At 47.7% G+C, this 19,581-nt stretch overlaps 1 protein-coding gene across 2 annotated transcripts; it reads right to left on the minus strand.

Moving 5' to 3' along the window:
• Nucleotides 1-908: 908 nt before the first annotated feature.
• On the minus strand, nt 909-17,615 carry Ttpal (alpha tocopherol transfer protein like). 2 transcript variants are annotated; one of them, XM_003467672.5, is made up of 5 exons: nt 17,478-17,615; nt 13,266-13,725; nt 9,411-9,604; nt 7,632-7,742; nt 909-5,599 (listed from the first exon to the last, which is right to left on the minus strand). In XM_003467672.5, exons 2-5 carry the CDS (start codon nt 13,708-13,710, stop codon nt 5,321-5,323), a joined length of 1,029 nt encoding a protein of 342 aa, XP_003467720.1. In that variant the 5' UTR covers nt 13,711-13,725; nt 17,478-17,615; the 3' UTR covers nt 909-5,320. The 2 variants fall into 2 exon arrangements, with proteins under 2 accessions (XP_003467720.1, XP_005002837.1); XM_005002780.4 differs by having other exon boundaries at nt 13,266-13,728; nt 17,478-17,602.
• Nucleotides 17,616-19,581: the final 1,966 nt, after the last annotated feature.

Genomic DNA, 19,581 nt, shown 5'->3' on the forward strand with positions numbered 1-19,581 from the left:
TGAGGAGTCGGCACTGAGAACCCTGATTCTGATCACGCAAAAGGGCCTCTGTGGATCCTCTTGCAGCTGTGCGCTAAGAAGGACTGGAGTTGTTAGCTCCCATTTTCCAAACTGAGAAAGAGACCGTGCTTAAGCTCCAGCCTCCTCAGGAAAGGCGCCTGCAGAGCCATCGCGCTGCCCGGGAGGACTTCCTGGTTGCGCCAACAGCAGCGAACGGTAAGTCTGCGTGCTGTGTGGGAGTTTCTCTCCTGCCTCAGCACCTCTACTGCCAGACCCTCCGTAGGGACACAGATGTGACAGGTAAAGACACCTTAGCATGTGTGCTACCAGAGTTGGTCAAGCTGCACCTGCAGCTCCTCAGGGAGTCTGGAGTTCCTTATGGACTAACATGCTGTTATAATCTGGGTCTCAGATATAAAGACTTGCTGTGTTATATTTCCAGAAAGGAAGCCTGTCTCTATGAATAAAACTTTCTCACTCTTTAAAATATTCCTACCTTCTTTGCCTGTTCTCTAGGGCGGGTTGCCTGGGGGAGTAACAGCTAAGGCACACCCCTCTCCCGCTCTAGGGAGTGAACGCCAGCTGCTTCATTTTCCGCCAGGGCCAGTAATGCTGCCTCATGTAGGTACCTGAAGACTGAACGAGATTGTGGATTGTGTGTACTTACCTCATGTGCTTACCTCAGAGCTCTTGCGGACAGGCAGGACTTGAGGCCAGTACCGAGAAGCGTGGCTGGGCCTCCAGAACTCAACATCGGCAAATTTCTTCTCCTAAACGTAGCTGACTCGGTTCTCCTCTGTGCTCCCTGGCATAACCTTCATGCTTGTGCCCTCCTGGCTTCACCTGCCAGTAACAGATCTCAGTCTCTGTACCCAAATTGTCATTGTCACAAAAGGATTCCACACATATTCAACCTTAAAGGAATTTTTATTGTTTAAGACCCAGTCATGCATACTAAAGTTACATATTTTCACCACTTTGACTTAGAAAAATGCACTAGAAAAATAAACATTTGGTCAAAACAAATACTGAAGTAGATGAATCCACCACCATGTCCCTATACTCAAAGCCAAACTGAATTTCAGTTTGAAGCAAGGAATACGACCAGTGGCTGAAATGCCCCAGACTGGTCAGGAAAGTAGCCCAGCTCCCACCCCACCAGAGTGGTGCCAGAGGCTTGGGGCCACAGAGAAGTTTCAAGTATTTCACCCACACAGGTTCCTACCCAATACACCAGGCAGTGGAGACATGTCCATGTGTGCCGATGCACAGCCTGACTAAATGTGCTGCCCAGTGAGGTTCTGAAACCAGCTGACAACCCAGTAACCCCATCACTGTCATCTCGGTGTATAAGTCACACTGGTCCTTCTCACAAAGCAAGCTCTTGTTAAGAAGAATATCTGATGCTTGTTTCTTTCATTTCAAGCACACCATTTCCAAGTCAGGAGAGCAGAAAAGAGCTTAGATTTGCACACTAAGAGGTCTTAGCACTGAGAGCTATTACAGGGACAGGTGTCCCTCCTGAGCAGTCCACAGGTTTGGAGTCACCATGTCTCCATTCATGGCCACAGGTCAGCCTCACTTACATTAGTTTAGTTGACATCTTACTCTAAACAAAGGTTTCAAAGGAACACCTGACAACTTTTAGATGAGGTAATAGTGCCACAACACGACAGCTTTAGCTGCTCAGATGGAAAAGTAACCTATGGTCTGAAGGTGGGGTGACGTTTACAGGAGTGCCCCATCCAGGCTAACAGCACACAGCAATTCAAGGGAAGTGCTTCCTGGCATCCCAGCTCTTTCTGGAAGAGCTGTTATCTGGTAACTGAAGTGCTTACAAGCCTGAGTCATATGAATCCTCCAGAAAGCAGTGAAGTGTGAGTGATCCAAGCCACCTCAGCCAAAACGACAGGAGAGTTGAGGAGCGAAGCCAGGGTTGATTTTCTGGCTGTTGGGCAGAGGTTACCTGCCTCTCCCCATGAAGGTAGGATAGATGGTCTCTAGAAAGAGGCACATTTTTCCTGAACTCTTGAGTAGGGGGGTAGCCAAAGAAGAGGAAGGAAATCCCTATAAACCTAAGCTCACATTTGGTTTTGCGTTTGATTTGGGGAACTTTTTGTTCCCCAATTCTTTGAGACCTAAATTTCCTAAATTCACATGGGGGAAAGGAAACCTCTTGAGTTTAATGTCCGTATGGCCGTAAAGCCAATCAGATGCCAAGAACTGAAGGTTCAGAGTTCAGCGCCTACATCCCCTTGGCCATACAGACCCGGGGAAGGGGACTCACTCAGGGCCACCTAGCAGGCCACGCTGGTGCTCAATTCTAATTTATTATTGCTTCCTCTTTCTTCCCAGTGCACTACCATGAATGTACAGAAAATTAATTTCCAGGTGTTTGTGAAACAACTTCTCCTTGGTGGAAATCACTCCCCAGTTTTCAGTGTTTGCTTGTTAGCTCTCCTGGAGGTCTTCTACTAAGTATGGCTCAGTGCCGCCCTGCTGGTTGGCACAAGCACCCTGCCTTGGTCTGCACCAGGGCGGTCCTGGTTCACAGCTTGGTCCCAACCTCCTGAGGCGCAGGACTATTTGATGGCTCTTTGGAGCCAAAATAAAGCAAAGCAGCTCCCCCGGAGGCAGACCAACCAGGCTGACTTCTCTCAGACGCTGAAAGAAACCACTTTCTGGGTCTAACCAGAGAGGCCAGGAAAATTGGGCAACATCCTTTCTGGTCTTTTTTTTTTTTCCCGTTCCCTCTGAATTGAAGACTGTACCCAGGGAAACTATCACCGAGGTACATCCCCAGCCCTTACTTTTTTATTTATTTCGAGACAGGGCCTTGCTAAGTTGGCGGCTCAGGCTGATCTCCAGCTTTTGATGCTCTGCAGCTGCCCCCGCCAATAGCTGGAAATAAAAGTGTGTGCCACTGTGCCCAGCTCCTTTCTGGTCTTTGATACATTTCATATGAGTCTGGCCATTCCTGTGTTAAAGTCACACAGACAAAGGCAACTGGCCAGCAAGGTGCTCCGTCCCTCCTCCTGTGAGTTTTCTGAGCTGTTGTGTTTTCTCTGCCCAAAAGCCTCTCACCATTTCTTCCATCCGTTGAGGATGCTGGGTTCTGAACGTCTGCATCGGCCATCCCCGTCACGTCCTTTTAGCAGTACTGTTCCCATCATCGTCAGATGGAACGAAGGGCAGCGAGGGCTGTAGTTCGGGTACTTCCGGCTCAGCTAGGCCGCTAGAGAATCCAGGGTTAGTGTCTATGGTAAAAAGGACTGCCCATAAAATTAGCATTAATGAGGTAAGTAAATTAGTTTCTACCAAAAACTTACCAAGACACGCTTTAAATTGCTGTAAAGATGAACGACTAAGGGACACAGACCAACAGTATCGCTCTCTAACCGAGCAGGCTGCCCTGCCTGCACCATGTAATGTGCAGAGGAGGCGTGAGCACAGCAAGCAGCGCCTGTCACTGGTAACTCCATAATCACAAACACAAATATGAAAGGAAACAGGTTGAAAGCCACCAATGAACCACCAAATATGGTGCTTGGGTTAAGGCTGAAGTCTTGGACAGGGAAGGTCTAAAGTGCTGAAGTAGAGAACATTCATTCAGGCTGAGGAAACTCCAGTGTGGGAGCGCAGGGGCCTCGGAGGGGACCCAGCAATAACCTGCCCCTCCGTGCATTTCCAAAGATGAATTAAAGGAGCCCAAGTATTATAGCCACCATAGCCAGGTTTACATTATACCACGAGTGTCTTGGGATAGCAGGAATTCATACTAGATTGAAGTCCGTTCACCTGGAGGCCTGACCTTAAGTCCTTTTGTTAAAGACAGGGTCTCACCAGTCAGTTCCAGGCTGGCCTCAAACTTTGACTCATTCTGCCTCAGCTTCCCTAGTGGCTGAGACTACAGGCAAAAGCTGTCCTCTTAAAGTTTAACCATCACTAGAGAAAGGAAAAATGGAGTTGGTGTCACTGAGCTCCAGAATGTACATACGGTTTTTTTGGTTGAACCCAGGGCCTTTGCATTGAGCTACAACCCTTCCCTTTTTTATTTTAGGCTGTTTTGGACAGGACTTCATTTTATAGTTCCAGGTAGCCTTGAACTCACTATGTAGCCCAATCTGAACACAGTGATCCTCCTGCCTCGACCTCCCGAATGCTGGGATGACAGGTGTGCGCCATCATGCCTGGCTGCACATACTACTGCCTTTTGTTTTAGTGCCAGGAATCAAACTCATAACCTTGTGCTTGCCTTGCAGGCACTGTGCCATTGAACAATATTCCCGGCCAGACATACTACTTTCATGAAAAGTTGGGCTAAAACACTTCTTCATAGACAGGTAGTCATCATCTGTCTAGTTAGAAAACTTGAATTTTTTTTTTTTTTTTGTCTTTTTCCTTTTTATCGGTACCGGGGATCGAACTCACGACTGCCTACTTGCAAGGCAGGTGCTTATGCCGTTGAGCTAAATTCCCAACCCCTAGAAAACTTGATTTTTGCCAGCCTAGTTTTACAGGTGAGAAAGCTGAGGCCTACTATGGCCCTTATCTGGCTCACACACAACTGGAGCTCAGGTCTCTTGATTCCTAAGTGAGAATTCCATTAGCTATACAGGCCTAGCATCCATGACTTTACATTAAACAAAACCAGATCCTTCTAGGACCCTGTATGATTCTTCCGAGAACCACGGCTAAGGCGTTATAAGTTTGGGGGAAAAGTCTCTATTGCAAGTTTTGCCCAGTGAATCCAGGGATGCTCTGAAGCCTCCGGCTTCCTGATTTGATCAGGAAATGCTGCTTGGTCCTGGTGTTTCCATGATCACCTAAGGTGCTTCCCAAACCCAGTGATGGCAAACGGGGCCAGACTTCAGGCTTGAAGATCCCTGATGAGCAACAGGTGTACACTTAAGGTTCATGTGAAAAACAAAGATCCCCAAGGCCACACCTTATAGGTCTAGCCAAACTGTTTCAGAAGAGTTGCCGACTGGCCAATCAGGTTTTCTCCAGGAAATCTGGATTGAAGCAACTTGGTGCTGACTTTTCTTGCTTCTGAGATGAGTACGAACTAGGCTTAGCTCAGTAGTTGCACAGAGTGCAAATATTTGGGAATCACATTGGGAATATTTTCCACATATCCCAGGAACAAGCCAAGTGACCAAAGCTGTTTTCCCCGTGATGGCCTGGCTCTCAGAGCTGTCCTGGGCATTCCTCCATGTTACCTTTCCATTACAAGGAGGCCTTGGCACTTAAGTTCTTTTGAGTTTCTACAAGAGGAAAGGAGAAGAGGATTGAAACCTGGTGACACCCCACGGGCTGGCTAATAGCAGGAGTACAGCTGGGACTTCACAGCTCGCATAGAGTCGTCACACGGCGCATCAGAAGTCAGCCCCGCAGGCAGCTGCGCTTGGCCCAGGATGCTGTCACAGGCCGGTACAGGTTGGCAAAACTCTCTCACGAAGTCCTCCTCGGAGGCCAGAAGCACTGCGTTCCAGGTGGCCGTGTCCAGCTCTCCAGCTGTGCCCCCGTACTCCTTGGGGAGAATGTTTCTGGGAAGGTTTGTGTGGAGAGAGTTCAGGTCAGATCCATGGAGGAAGAACTACACGGAAACAAAGACACAGATACGTCCTTAGTTAGTCCGCAATGTGGCAGTCTCCTCTGTGGGAAGCGCTCAAATGTGTAGAGTACAGATCTGCCCTTCTGGCTCCTCAAGTCCCCAGATCCAAAGGTGGGCGCATCCTAATTCTCTTTTCCCCCACTGCACACCCTGTTGGCTGGGCCTTAACATCCAGCCACTTCACTGCCACCGAAGTTGTGCCATGCTGGCATCACTTCCTGAAGTCCCTCGTCAGCCTCCCTGCCCCCACTCTGGTCACACTATAACCTAAAGTCAGGTCATGTCACTCCCCTGTTTATGACCTTCCAGCAGAGCCAATCTAAAAGCCAGAGTGAATGATGGACCACATATTACTTTGGTAAACGTTGCACAGTCTTCAGCAACCAATATGACTGCACCCCCATGGAGGGAGACCTCTAACATGGCAGTTCTCATGCCTAGCTGTGCGTTAGAATAACCTAAAGAATGCCGGGCACAGTGGTGCATATCTGTAATCCCAGACACTTGGATGTCAAGGCAGGAGAATCACAAGTTCAAGACCAGCCTGGGCAACTTAGCAAGACTTTCTCTCAAAAAATAAAAAGGCTATGTAGGCTTAGCCAGGCATGGTGGCACGCATCTAGGAGCTAAAGCAGGAGGATCACAAGTTTAAGCCCAGCCTGGGTAATTTAGCAAGACTAAAGTAAAATAAAATTAAAAACAAAAATGTCTGAAAATAAAAAATAAAAGGGTTGGGGATGTAGCTCAGTGCAAAGGCCTGGGGTTCATACCAAAAAACCCCAGAAAGCCTAAATAAATGTGAAAACCAGAGATCCCTGCTGAGGTGCTAAAATCTTTCAAGAAAGGGCCTGGAAATGCAGATCTGGATCTTAAATTTTCTGCTTTCAGAGAAGAGTTTTTAAAGGATGCAGTCTTTGAAGTGCCCGAGGTGTTCCTAGGCCTTGGGAAGAAGGAGAAATGCTCATCCCATGTCAGTCAATCCTGGGAAAGAGTGCTCTTGGTCGAAAAGCAGACTTGCCTTTCAAACTATCATTTTCCCTCTGAATTATGAGTTAAGTTAAAAACTTGCACAGTTCATACACTTTGTGTTGCCGCACAAACTTAATAAGACAACACATTAAGTAAACAGGCTGTAACAGCTTTCTATACATGCTTGTTTTTGAGACAGGGTCTTGCTATGTTGCCAAGGGTGGCATCAACCTCCTAGGTTCAAGCCATCTTTTTGCTTCGCCTTAAAATTTGCATTTACAAAACAGCATTTTTAAACCCCAAGGTGTTCAGTGGGCCCTTGGGATATGCCGGGCCTGACATAGGAGCAGCTTGGGTTATGACTAGAATTTTAGTTTTAACTTACAACCAAAGTCTTGAGTTGTGACCTGAATGCCTGCCACTTGTGCTTCCAGGTTTCAGATGCAGATTTAACCCTTAAAGGGTCCTGGAGGGAACATTGCAACACCTTTCGTGTAGGGGTTAACTGAGAAATCCTGGGCCTGTGTCTAAGGACACTGAGATCTGCCTGTGTACAGGAGAGACTTTGAAGGCTGTGTAGAGGAGCCTGAGCCTTCAGCTGACAGCTTGGGTGCCAACCAGCTCCGGAGAATGAACTGAGCTCACAAATCAAGAAATGACGATTATGTGGCAGGCGCTGAGTTCAATCCCAGCAGCAGGAAAGGCTGGCGTGGGGTAGGGGTGGGGATCCGTGAACTCTGTAATCTGCCCGTGATTCCCTTGACTCCCCCTGTTCCTACATCCTCTTACTTTTTAGCCAGGTGGCCAAGTCTAAAAGATCACAGGACAGAGAGGCACCTACAATAAAAATGCTGTCTGTTCTCTCTACTGGTAAACTGTATTTTTACTAACTTCACCTTACCTTCATAAGAAGGATTGTTCGTTTATGTTTACCTATAATTTCCAAATTAATTCTAGTGCAAAAATAATTAAGTACCAGATGTCACAACTAAATAAATCGAGGAGAAAAAAAATTAAAGCATCTGAAGTCAAAAGGATCACTTACTCGGTTTGCTATTTTCTCCTTCAGAAATGGTTTTATGATGGCAAAAATGCCTTTAAATATTCGGGGTTCATTGACTACATGGACTGCTTTTATCCGAATGGGGAAGCCATCCTGTGGGCAGAAGGGAAAGGGGGGTTAGAACATCTGCAGTATCTGAAAGTGTCCCTTCTGCAGCCAGCCTCTCCCCTTAACTCTCACATCCACCCTGGTATCAGTCTGGCCTGATGCTCAAGGCTCCTCCAAGCAGCCCCACACTGGGGCCAACAGGAAGCCAAGCCTCAGGAAGCCTCCCCTGGGAGCCAAGACTGGGTCAGCAAGAGCTGGAAAACAGGTGGTTAGTGTCCTCTTGTAGCAATAGCCCGAGTCCACATGGACCGGTCTGGCCATCTGAGACTTTCTGGGTCAGTGCTGCCCTAAGTGTGTTTCTGAGTGTGTTTCTGTGATGTGAAAAAGGGTTTCCAGGTAGGTAAGTTTGAGAAACAGTAAATACAGTCAAAGAGCTTCCTTAACCGCGGTCCTGTACACACAGATGTTTATGCTGAAATTCACCCAGCAGGGATACGCTGTACTTCATCTCCCAAATTTGTTCCTCTCTGGAATTTTAGGGAAACACTGATCCAAAGTCTAACCTACCCCAAGGTACAGCAAGGGCATCAAAGTAGAGAACAGAGCTAAGAGAATAGCTGTGTGGTTACTGAAGTAACAGAGCACTTAAAAGCTAAAGCAAGCTAAGGCAAGCCAAGGCAAGCCAGATACTGGCTCAAAGCCAGGAATCAGATGTATAATGCTGTCTGCTGTGGCCCTGATTTCTTTAAATAACAAGCCTGGTGCACAGCGGGGACTGGAACACTTATGTGGGGCTCCCTGAAGTCAACTGTTTACCACTGGTGCCCCGTAGTTCACAAGAGGCAGCCTTGGGGAATCCAGACCTGTTACAGCTGTGACACTTGAGCTAGGCTGTATCTTCCCTAGTTCTGCTTCCCCATCTATCAAAAAGGAAACAGAGCTGGGCATGGTGGCACACACCTGTACATTCTAGCTACTGGGGAGACTGAGGCAGAAAGATTACAAGTTTGAGGCCAGAGTAGGCAAGTTAGGAAGACCTTGCCTAAAAAGACAAAAATGCAAGAGCTGAGCCCGTAGCTCAGTGGCAGAGCAGAGCACTTGCCTAGTATGTGCAAGGCCCTGGATTCAATCCTCAGGATGCCAAAAAACAAACGAACAAAACAGCTTGCTTTGCCTAACCCAGGGGGATCTTTAAAGGACTGAATGGGTTATAATGAGGGTAACAGTGCTTTGCAAACTGTTAAATGCTTTGAGTATGGTTCTCAACTCAGAACTTGGGCTCTGAAATGCAAAACATGAGGTGTGAAACCTCTCCCCAAAATCCCGTCCCACAGTATAAGACATCCTGGTCTACAGAGGGCAGTGGAGGCTCTAGCACCTCGGGCAGAAGAACGATTTCTCAATTTTATTTCTTAGGAGAATTCTTCCATTGCCTTCTAGGTCAGGAAACAAAAATATGCAGAAAGCCTTTACCTGTTTTTTTGGACTCTTGTCCTAAAAGCCAGTCCTGCCTAGCTTGCCTAGATAGCGGATATCTTTTCTGAAAATGCCTGCAGACCCCGAGGAGCCAGTAGTAAACAGGACTGTAGATGACTGCCCACTGCAGGGTGGGAAGTGGGCTTTGTGTAATCCATGAGACCTGCAGTAGACAGACAGGGTCCTGGGGAAGCCAAAGCATCCACAAAAGAGGCATGCAGTAAACATGGGCCATACCTGGAGGATGCCGATCACCTTTTTGGCTATAAAAGGGCCAAAATGAGATGCTTTCGATAAGCTCACTCCTTTGTAGTCTGCAAGAATCACAATTCCATTCACCTGGGTTTCTTCAGACTGGATGAGTTTTTCTAACGTCAAGTATATGGCTCGGATGTTTTCGGTAATTGGGTAGTTGCTCGGTATCCATCTGTCTAAGGTTGTAAGACATGGACGGATGTTACAGAAATGAATACAAGCAAGAGATACGCAAAGATTTGTCTTGTAAAACTGTTGTTTCAAGATGAACAAGAAAAATATTCTTGTGGTCACTGTCCTGTGCAAAATGGATGTTTCTTAATGCGTCAAACAGCAGCAGCATATTCGAAAATGGAAAAGCCATTGCATTTCAAGGTTAAAAGCCTGAGCTCCAAAGTCAGACACAACTCGGGGGTCTGAACCTCACTAGCAGTGTGACCTCGGATAAGTTGCTTCCTCACTCAGAGCCTCCACTGCTCATAAGTAGATCGGGAATGATACCTACCTTTGTGGACATCTATGCCTATGGCCCTAGGTAATTCCTGGATCTTCATAACCACCACCCTGATTGTCCTTGGGGAGCCGCCAAGGGGAGCCATACAGTTTGAAGAGAGCTGAGTCAACTCCTGATTCTAGAGGTGGCAGAGTGATGGACGGACTGATTTGCAGCCTGGTGTGACCTCCTGAGTGTGATTTAAGCCACATCAGGCCAGGCATAGCTTCTGTAAGCTTGGCCCTTGGGAAAGGAAAGCGCTCTCCTCCCTGTTACACTGGTGAAGCTCTGAGCCTGAGATTCAGGGGCCCCCGAGTCCCAAACTGGCTGGAGAATGAGGCTCAGGCTGAGGTCAGGACGGATGAACGTAGCTTTCCAACACCATCATTTGCCCCCGTATCCTGGGATTCAAAGCCAGGGCCCCGTGCATGCTAAGTGAGTGTTCTATCACTGAGCCACACTCCCGACCTGTGAGCCCTTGAATCTAGCTGTATCTAGATGCCATTTAACTGGGCAAATGAGTTCCTTTTTTTTTTTGGTCTCAGCTGGGCTAAGTTGGCTGGCTGTCACCTGCCACCCAAAGAGTAAGCTTTAACTTCTACACTGGCTTTAGGGGGGCACCGTGAGATGGAGCATAATGCTTGTGTTCAGGGAGGTCCTTCATCCAACCCTTTCCCAGGGACGATGCTTCATATTTAATGATTGTTTCTTCTCTTTGGGAAGTAAAATTATATTTTTGATTACTGAACCATTATCTTCAAGGAAATACCACGAAGCTCCATATGCCTTTTTTTTGACAAAACTTCATAGGTTTACCATCAACGGGGTATACACTATTTTCAAAATTTCCATGAAAAATCTTTGTCCTTGCTGGGTGAGCTGGTATCTGCCCATCGTCCATGAACTCTGGGAGGCTGAGGCAGGAGAATGACCACTTTGAGGTCATCCTGGGCAACTTAGTGATTAACTGAGGACCTCCTCAAAATAAAAAAAAAGGGGGGGGGGTTTGAGTTAGTACAAAGGCTCTAAATTCCATCCACAGTACAACAACAACAACAAAAAAATCTTCATTCAAAAACTGTGTCAGCCTGCCATTTAATGTTGCTGCCAATTAACCCTCAGGAGGCTGCAGCTGATCTGAGAGATATGAACTCTCCCTACATATTGTTAAGGAGTAATACCACACCTGCGACCTCTGCAGGGTTACACCTGCCCGTCTAACGAACTACCATCATCCTCTTCAGTCACACACGTCTCAAAAGGCTTATAAAAAGGCAAAACCAAAACCCAGGGGAGAACAAAACTGTATATGTATGCATCCTCCTAAGAAGCTGAGTCAGTAGGGAGGGGTGCAGACTGCTCTAGATACAGGGAAAATTCAGCTCACAGCCAAGGGTTGGACCCACACAGCAAGGAGGTGCAACCGGTAAGGTGGCATCTGACTGTTTTGTAATATTCTTAGGAGCTGAGTCCACAGAGCAGCAGAAAAGCCTGCTGGCTGGTTTCTAGGTCTGCTGGTGTCCTGAAATCTGTACTATATTCCTTATTTTTTTTTTTTTGTCTTTTTCCTTTTTATCGGTACCAGAGATCGAACTCACGACCGCACACTTGCAAGGCAGGCGCTTATGCCGCTGAGCTAAATCCCCAGCCCTTATATTCCTTATTTTAAAACAAACACCCCTAGTTTCCGAAAGTGCTTAGAGCAGCAGGTAAAGCCATGAACACTGTGCCTGGTATGGGATGATAGCTGAAGGGAATGGTCCAGTCTCCAAGGAGTTAGGTGAGTGCAAAGAGCGATGGGGGAGCCTTTCGAGGTGTCACTCCCTGTCACGTGTCCCTTCCAGAGACTTCACATGCAGGAGCTCCAGTGTGTTCTCATTTCCTAGCCTGTTCAGAGGACACTGCAGTCCTCCAGTTTTCCTGAGCTGCGAGGAAATGCTGAGGCTGGGGTGGAGTGCAGAACAGCCCTCCCTGAGAATGCATCTGGCGGCAAGGAAGAGTACAAGCTGGAGTTCTAGCACCCTCTAGTTGCTTGCTATATTTCTTTTTTTGTAAATTATGAATTTTTTTTTTTTTTTTTCAGTACTAGGGATATAACAAAGGCCTTTCTACAACCTTATTTTGAAACAGCCTCTCACTGAGTTGTTAAGTTACCCAGGCTGGGCTTGAAATTGCAGTCTGTTGCCTCAGCATCCCAGAGTGCTGGGATTACAGGTGTGCCACCACGCCCAGCTACATGTTTCTAAATGCTCTTTGTGTGAGGGTGGCAGGGCACTGCCCCACCTGTGCCAAAGAAATCAGAATAAAAGAAACAGAAAAGTATCTCTGGTTTGATCTCTTAGTCCCTAATTGCTGCTTACTTTCTCCTGTCTGAATAAGAACATTCATATAGATAATTAGTGGTATAAACAACTGTGATGTTTATTTATTTTTGGTTGTACTCATTTTTTTTTTTTTTTTTGGGTTTGGTACAACATGAAAGAAAAACTTTAAAAGGAAAGGAACGGGGGGGGGGGGATGAGGAACAGGAAGGGAGAGGAAGGGAAGGAAAGGTATCCCGATTACTACCATGAAGTGCTAAGATCAACAAATTAATTAAAGGCTAGAGAAGCACTTCGTGGTAGACACCTGCATAGACTGTCTAAGGCCCTGGATTCAATCTGTGATACTGTGAAAAAGGAAAAAAATTTTAAACTGAATCTTGTCAGGGTTTAACAAGACCGAGAAAAGGTAGAAATGAAGGAGCCACCTTTTCAGGCTCTGCCAGCTACGCGCTCCCTCACAGTACACTTGTGGTTTCTGGGTTTTTGTAGAACTAGGACTCAACCCAGGGCCCCAGGCATGCTAGACCAGTGCCATCGCGGAGCTCCACCTCTTCCTGACTGAGGCTGAGCCCACAGGAGAGCAGGGCCAAGCCTGCGTCAGATGACGGGGCAGATTCCTCTGCCCGCCAGATCCTCTCCTCTGGAAATCTAAGTGCCAGTTGATTTGAGAGGTGAGAGGCACCAGACTTAGCTTTGTGCACACAGGAAGCAAAAGCTGGTCCACAGAGAAAAAACTGAACCATGTGGCCCAGAGGACAGAGATGGAGACAAGCAAGGGCTGTCTTGGCTCCTGGTGGGACTCTAGCTTTTGGTTCTAGGACCTGATGAGAGCTGCTTCCCCTTTACCTCCCTGGGTCTAGGAGATCCTCCTATCGCCAGAGTAGGCTGCAGTAGGTTTCTATTGCATGCACCCAAAAAAAGGTTTGCAAACACAAGGAAGGGGGAAGAGGGCCTAAAAGGCGTGAGACAGACGCGACCCTGAGAGACCACACACGTAGGGCACAGCAGCTGGGAAAATACCTGGGCGGATGCAGAGCACGTGGCAGCCCCTGGGGTCCGTGCGCGGCAGCACCGTGAGGAAGCCGGAGCTGAGGACCTCCTTCAGGGCGGATGGCCGCAGGTTACTGAACACTTCCGGCCAGCTTCTCCTGCAACTGTGGTAGTTGACCAGCAGCTGCAGGGCCCGGTCGTAATCAAACTTGCGGGCGCGCAGGAAGCGCAGCAGGAAGGCGTCGTCGAGGGACGTGCTCAGGTTGGGGTACTCCTTCCGCACCATGTCTCGGAGGGCCTGCACATCCCGGAGTCGCCACTCGGGCTTTTCCTGCAGCTCCTCCCGGGCTTTGGTGACCAGGTCTTCGGTCAGCGAGCACACATAGCCAGGAGGCTCGGGGGGCGGCGGCAGCTCACTCTCGGAGAGCGAGGCCACAGAGGGGCTGGTTCGCAGAGACTCACTTTCCTCTGACATTAGCTACCAGGGTCCCTGCTGACACAGAAACCCCAGAGGTGTTAAGAAAGCTCAGTGCTGTGCCTTTCAAACCCCAGGATGGCAGCTGCATTTTGGTCAGACCCAAGGAACTTCAGGGTTCTTGAAGGGGAACGAGACCCAAACCACAGGCCCAGGTTCAACCCTGGGCAGATGAGGTGCTTAGGACCTCCCTGAATGGCCCTCTCCTCTGCTGCTCTGGCTGAATACATGTGTTCCTCACCGAGCACTGTAACCTTCCTAGTACGTGTATGAATAGGTGTCTGACCTTACTCTTCCATTGTTAAGTGCATTGAATTAAAATAACTCTTGAGATTCAGATCAGGAAAAATAGAGAATAGGCACTCCGAAATACTGGAGTAAACTGACATCACCTTTCAGGACAGTTTGTCAATATCTAGCACAATTTAAAACCATGTAGTGCTCAGTAGTTCCCTTCCTATGTATGCAAAATATGGACACATCCATTACAAGAATTGAGGATGGGTGACTGGAAATGGGTTGGTGGGAGTGGTAGGGTCTGACCCCAGGGCCTTTGCACTGAACTACCTATCTATCTACCTATCTACCTAGCTTGAAACAGGGTCCTCTAACTTGCTAAGCCGCTACTTAGCAAGCCTGGGCTTGAACTTGTGATCCTCAAGAGTGCTTTGATTACAGCCCAGCCCTATCATGCTCAGCTTAGAAATCTCTTAACTCCACATCAAAACACTACTTAACACCACTGGAGTGGGGTTCTATTCAGTATGAAAAGGAAGTGTCCGATCTTCATGAACAGATGCGTTAAGGAAAAAGAAAGGTTGCAGAACAGTATACAGAAAACAAGCATATTAAGTTTTCATATATACATATATATATATATATATGCACAGAAAATTTCTACAGGGAAATGTAAGAAATTGTTACTAATGGTTACCTGTAGGAAAAAGGTTGTTTTTTTTTTTTTTTTTTTTTTTTTTTTCTGGCAGTGCTAGAGATCAGACCAGAGTCTTGGGCGTGCTAGGCAAGCACTTCACCCCACGGTTATATATCCTTAGCTCACATGTACCCATAGGAGTCCCTGGGGAAATGCAGGGTCAAATCTATTGCTACAGAAACACAATCGACAAATGTCCCTAGCTGCTGTCCCTCTGGATTACCATTCAGAGCACATCACACTTTCCACAGACCTCGCCCAGCCAGTAACTCCTCCACCAGGCAGCGTGGGCCCGAGGACTCCCTGCTCGTCTGACGGAAACCTTCCTGGCCCAGGCCTGCCTTGTTCTTGGTGACTTCTAGTCAGAACCACCTTACTGGCACCCAGACCTGCACCACCGTCTGCAGGCTACTGCTCCAGGTCCCTTTCTCCACCTACTGTAAGCACTGCTGGCAATGAACTGTGGGCGCTGTGCGTCTAGTCTCTAGATCAGCACATCTGCTTCCTCAAAACCCTGCACTATGTACCACTGAGTGAGAACAAGGTGGCGGCAGAATTGCCCAGTTCCTTTGCCCACAGAACCGTCCACAGGAAAGCAGAGACCGATTCAGGGCTTCGTGCACTACCTGTGGTGTCTGACTGCACTCTGGCTGGCCTCTCTCCTTGCAGTGCAGCCAGTGACCAAGCAGGTCACTTCCTTTAGGAAGTTCAACACCTTTAGGAAAAGGTGTTCTCATCCCACCCCACCCTGATCTCTTGCTGGCATGCTGGTCCTGTTCCTCATCGACTCACACTGATTCACTCTAAAGTCCCAATTAGATGCCACTTCATTCATTCCACAGATACTGAGCCTTATGTCAGGCTATCTGGGCACGGAAGTGAACACAGGATCCTGCCTCCACAGAGCTAAGAGTCTAGTGAAGACCGTGAGAGAAAACCGTAAGTACAATAAACTATAGTCTACTACAAGGTGTTAAGCACTTCAGAGACACTCAAAAGAGAGAACCGGGCTGAGTGCATTAGAGTAGGGCTTGAAATTTTAAACATCTAACCAGGGAAGGCTTCACCTAGGTGACTTCTGAGCTAAAAGGAAGGATGTGGAGAAGCAAGCCATGCATATCCGCATGAAGAATTAGTGCAATGCTGCCCCACGTAAAACACGTCTGCCCTTGGGGAGCAACAGAAAGGAGCCCAGCATGGCTACAGCCAAATGAGTCAGATGGGAATCCTAGCAGATGAATTCAGAGGCTTATTTATGTTTTAAAAGGATCTCTGTGTTGCCTTAAGAATGGACTGTGAGGACATAAGAGACTCTTCAGAGGCTACTGCAGGGATCCAGGTGAGGGATGACGGTGGGCTGAAGCAGACCATGCGAGGGGACCCCACCCCCAGGAGCTCTCTGGCACAGAAGTTCTCCCACTGCGCTGTCACTTCCTGTGAGCAGTTTCCGGTCTCGTGCATCAGCACACACTCAGCACCCAACACGGTATGAAGCAGTGCATAAAAATTTGTTGGATGAGTTTCACGTGCTTGGCAGAGGTAGGGTGAGCAAGAAACGAACATTTTACATCATGAACAACATTCATGGGTTTGTAGGCCTACCCTGTTCTGTTTTCATGGCAGGCACTAACATGATCCAGGGATTTCCTGAAACTCCTTTTTGGCCGCAACTCCTTCCTCTCCCCACCAGTCCAAACAATAACCCATCATTCTTAGAACACCTCGTGTTCCTCTGATATTCTCTGCCTGCAACATCCTCTTTTTGTCTGCTAATAACCAGACATTAAGACCACCTGTCACCTTCCTCAAGCCTGCCCTGATTTCCCCACAGTGACTGGGAGGAGTCTTATTTCTCTTAGAAATTGTAATCTGACATCACAAGTGTTTACATAAAGCTCCTCAGAGTCAGCTTCCTCATCCACTTAGTTATCAAATAATTACTGATCACCAATTATGCGTGTCAGGCACTGGGCCCTCGGGCACCAGGGACGCAGCAGTAATTTGTGTTATGAAGCTTACACTACAGAGGAATGATGAAAACAGCTACGAAATACTGGAGGGTTTTATCAGGCATCAAACACTGTGCTCAGTACTCTACATCATTTTTCATTATTTTTTCTTTCTAGAGCAGGGAACAGAACCCAGGGCCTTGGACATGCTAAACAGATAAATCACCACTGTGCTACACCCACAGATCCTCATTCATCTTCACAATATTTGGTGTTTCCATTTTACAAAGGAGGAAACTAGAATGTCCCCTAGAATGTGAATTCCACGAAGGCAGAGAACCCGCCTGCGGTGGCCACTGATACCCTCAGTGCTTGGCCCACGGCAGCTCTTAGTAACAGGGTAAGAGACAGGAGGAGGTTGAGATGCGCCCAAGGTACAAACCTAGTGAGGCAGACAGACAGGAAGTGTCAAGCCCCACCCTGGGCTCATAATCTGTCCCCTCCACCTGGAGCAGTGTGGTCCAGTCACTGTGGTAACTGAGCTGACGGGTGGACAGATGGCCAGATGGGAACATCATTTGTCACCACGGTGGGTGTAGTCAGGAATCTTCCCCACCTGCAGCCCATCATTTTGTGAGACATCAGCTTTCTCCCCACCTCCCCCCAATAACGAGATGCCGGGAAGCCCTCTCTCCCGGGGCTTCAGAGACCCCCACATCCCACTGACAACCTTCCGAGGGCCCCTACTTCCGGTCGTCGCCCCCTCCCCAGGTGTCCCCATTTCCTGGGGTCTCCCGCTCCTCTGGCCCCCACTTCCGGTGGCCCTTCCCTCTCAAGGTCCCTCTTTCGGCCCAGGGCGCAAGCACAGGCTCGTGGGCACTCACCGGCCCGGCTGCGGGGCGGAGCGCGGGTCAACCGGCGGCGGGTGCCTAGTCTGGCAGCGCACACAGAAAAGACCCGCACTCCCGGCCCGGCCAGCCCGGCCCTTCACGCCGGAAGTGACGTCGGGGCGTGAGAAGGCGGGGCGCCGCCTTGGACCACGCATGTGTAATATCTCTCCGCGTAGCCAGCGCTCTGTCGCCACCTGGCGGCCATTCTCCGCATTTTGTGGACCCCAGTCTGGCTGGGAGGAATAGGAGTTTGGAAGAACATCTTTTGTCAAGCTCTCCTTATATATGGGGAAACAAACCCTGAAAAGGGAGGGGAGAAGCGGCTGTTTTCCAGGAATATATTGCCTGTACCTGGTGTTTCGCATCAGTTAGCTCATTAAATTCGCACCTTTGTACAGTCTCCCTATCTCATTACATCCTCATGTTTGTACAAGTTCCCTATTTCTTGCGAGAGAAAGTGGCCATCAGTGCAGTGGGACTTCAAATCTCAGGATCAGCATTGCAGAATTCCTCCACCACGGCTGTCAGAAGCACTGGCTGCTCCAAAGGAGAAATTGCCAACCAGGGTATATCAGTCTCGTGAGCCGAGTAACCTTGGCAGGTCTCCATTCCTCCGGGGGCTCGGTTTCTTTATCTCTAACATAATTGCTACTCTGGACCCTCATTTACTAATTGTTTCCTGCTTTGGGGTTAGACGGTGATAGTTTGAAGAAGATGAACACCTAATCTACTCCACGCCTAGTTCTTTAGTGCCTTGCATATATATTTCGTGCAACTGTAACTTTGAGACAAATCTCCTAGGTCCTCCCTTCAAAGACATTGGGCCATTTTCAGAGAGATTCTGGAATCCCTATCTCAGGAGAACTTCAAACCCACAGGGATGATCTCTCTACCTTGGGAAAATTGGAGTCCCAAGGAGCTGAGAAGTGATCCAGAAGGGTCACAGGAACGATATTTTCTGGCAGTTCCCAGATTGTGTGTAAGTCAGGTGTGTGAGGGTGTCCTAGGAGCCGTGAGTTTTGACTTCTGGTGTCGTGTTTACCATTTCTAAGATTGCCTGAAAAAAATATAGAATGTTCAGTTCAGTTTAAATTTCATATAAACAATGGTTTCTTTTTAAATATGTATCTTAAGCAAGATTTGAAATATATACATTTTTAATGATTATTTCTCTGAAGTGCACCTTAAATAGGCATCTTGATTTAATCTTTCTTCCTTAAAGTATTAGTTTTCTGCTGCTGGTGCAACAAATTACTGTAAATTTAGGGGATGGAGACAACAAAAATTTAAAAATTTATTCTCCTACAGTTCTACAGGTCTACAGGTCAGAATCCTACAGTCATGGTGTTAGCAAGGTTGCATTCTTTCTGAGATTTTCAGAGTTCATTCTTTGGCTTTTTCAGCTTGTAGAGGCCACTTACATGTTTAGGCTCATAGATCCTTCCTAAAACTCTTTTTAACCTCTTGCTTCTGTTGTCATAACTGCTACTGACTGTGATTCTCCTGTTAGTATCCTATAAGAGCTCTTGAAATTACATCACCTGACCCAGATAATCTCTCACATCTACAACATGCCTTTTACCATATAAAGTAAGATATTCACAAAGCTCAGAGATTACGATGAGGACATTTGAAGGCGAGCATTATTTGGGCTGTCAGAATAATTCTGTCTCTGTCTCTCTGTCTCTCTCTCTTTCTTTCTTTCTTTTGAGATACTGGGGTTCAGCCCAGAGTTTCTCATATACCAGGCAAATGCTCTATCACTGAGCCCCTAAATCTGGTCATTTTAATCTCAGTTGTCTGACTTTGGCCCGAGTAACTCAAACTCCCAAAGTCTCTGGATCCTTGGGCAAAGAGGTTATTAAATGGGTTCCTAAGAGGAAACTCTTCCCTTTGCTAGGCCAGCAGTAGATGTTTAATAAATGGCAACTCCTTTAGCAAAGGGCAAGGAATGATCTTGTCCCAACCATACTGTGCTAGGTATTAAGATAAAGCCTTCTCCATAGCCTGGACCAGGCCCTGTGGTGACATACAGAGCCCTGATTGCAGTACCACATGCTGACAGCAAGAAGAACTTGGCTTTGAGGGTTATCGTTTC

This window comes from Cavia porcellus, unplaced genomic scaffold, assembly GCF_034190915.1.
Source record: "Cavia porcellus strain 051 isolate PalLab524CR breed Dunkin Hartley unplaced genomic scaffold, mCavPor4.1 scaffold_5, whole genome shotgun sequence".
Classification (NCBI taxonomy): Eukaryota; Metazoa; Chordata; class Mammalia; order Rodentia; family Caviidae; genus Cavia; species Cavia porcellus.

Coding starts and splice junctions, on each gene's coding strand:
- Ttpal (XM_003467672.5), bottom strand. CDS start 13,710: ATGTCAGAGGAAAGTGAGTCTCTGCGAACCAGCCCCTCTGTGGCCTCG. Junction 9,605..13,265: donor CGTGCTCTGCATCCGCCCAG/GTATTTTCCCAG, acceptor TTACAACCTTAG/ACAGATGGATACCGAGCAAC. Junction 5,600..7,631: donor AGGAGAAAATAGCAAACCGA/GTAAGTGATCCT, acceptor GTTTCCGTGTAG/TTCTTCCTCCATGGATCTGA.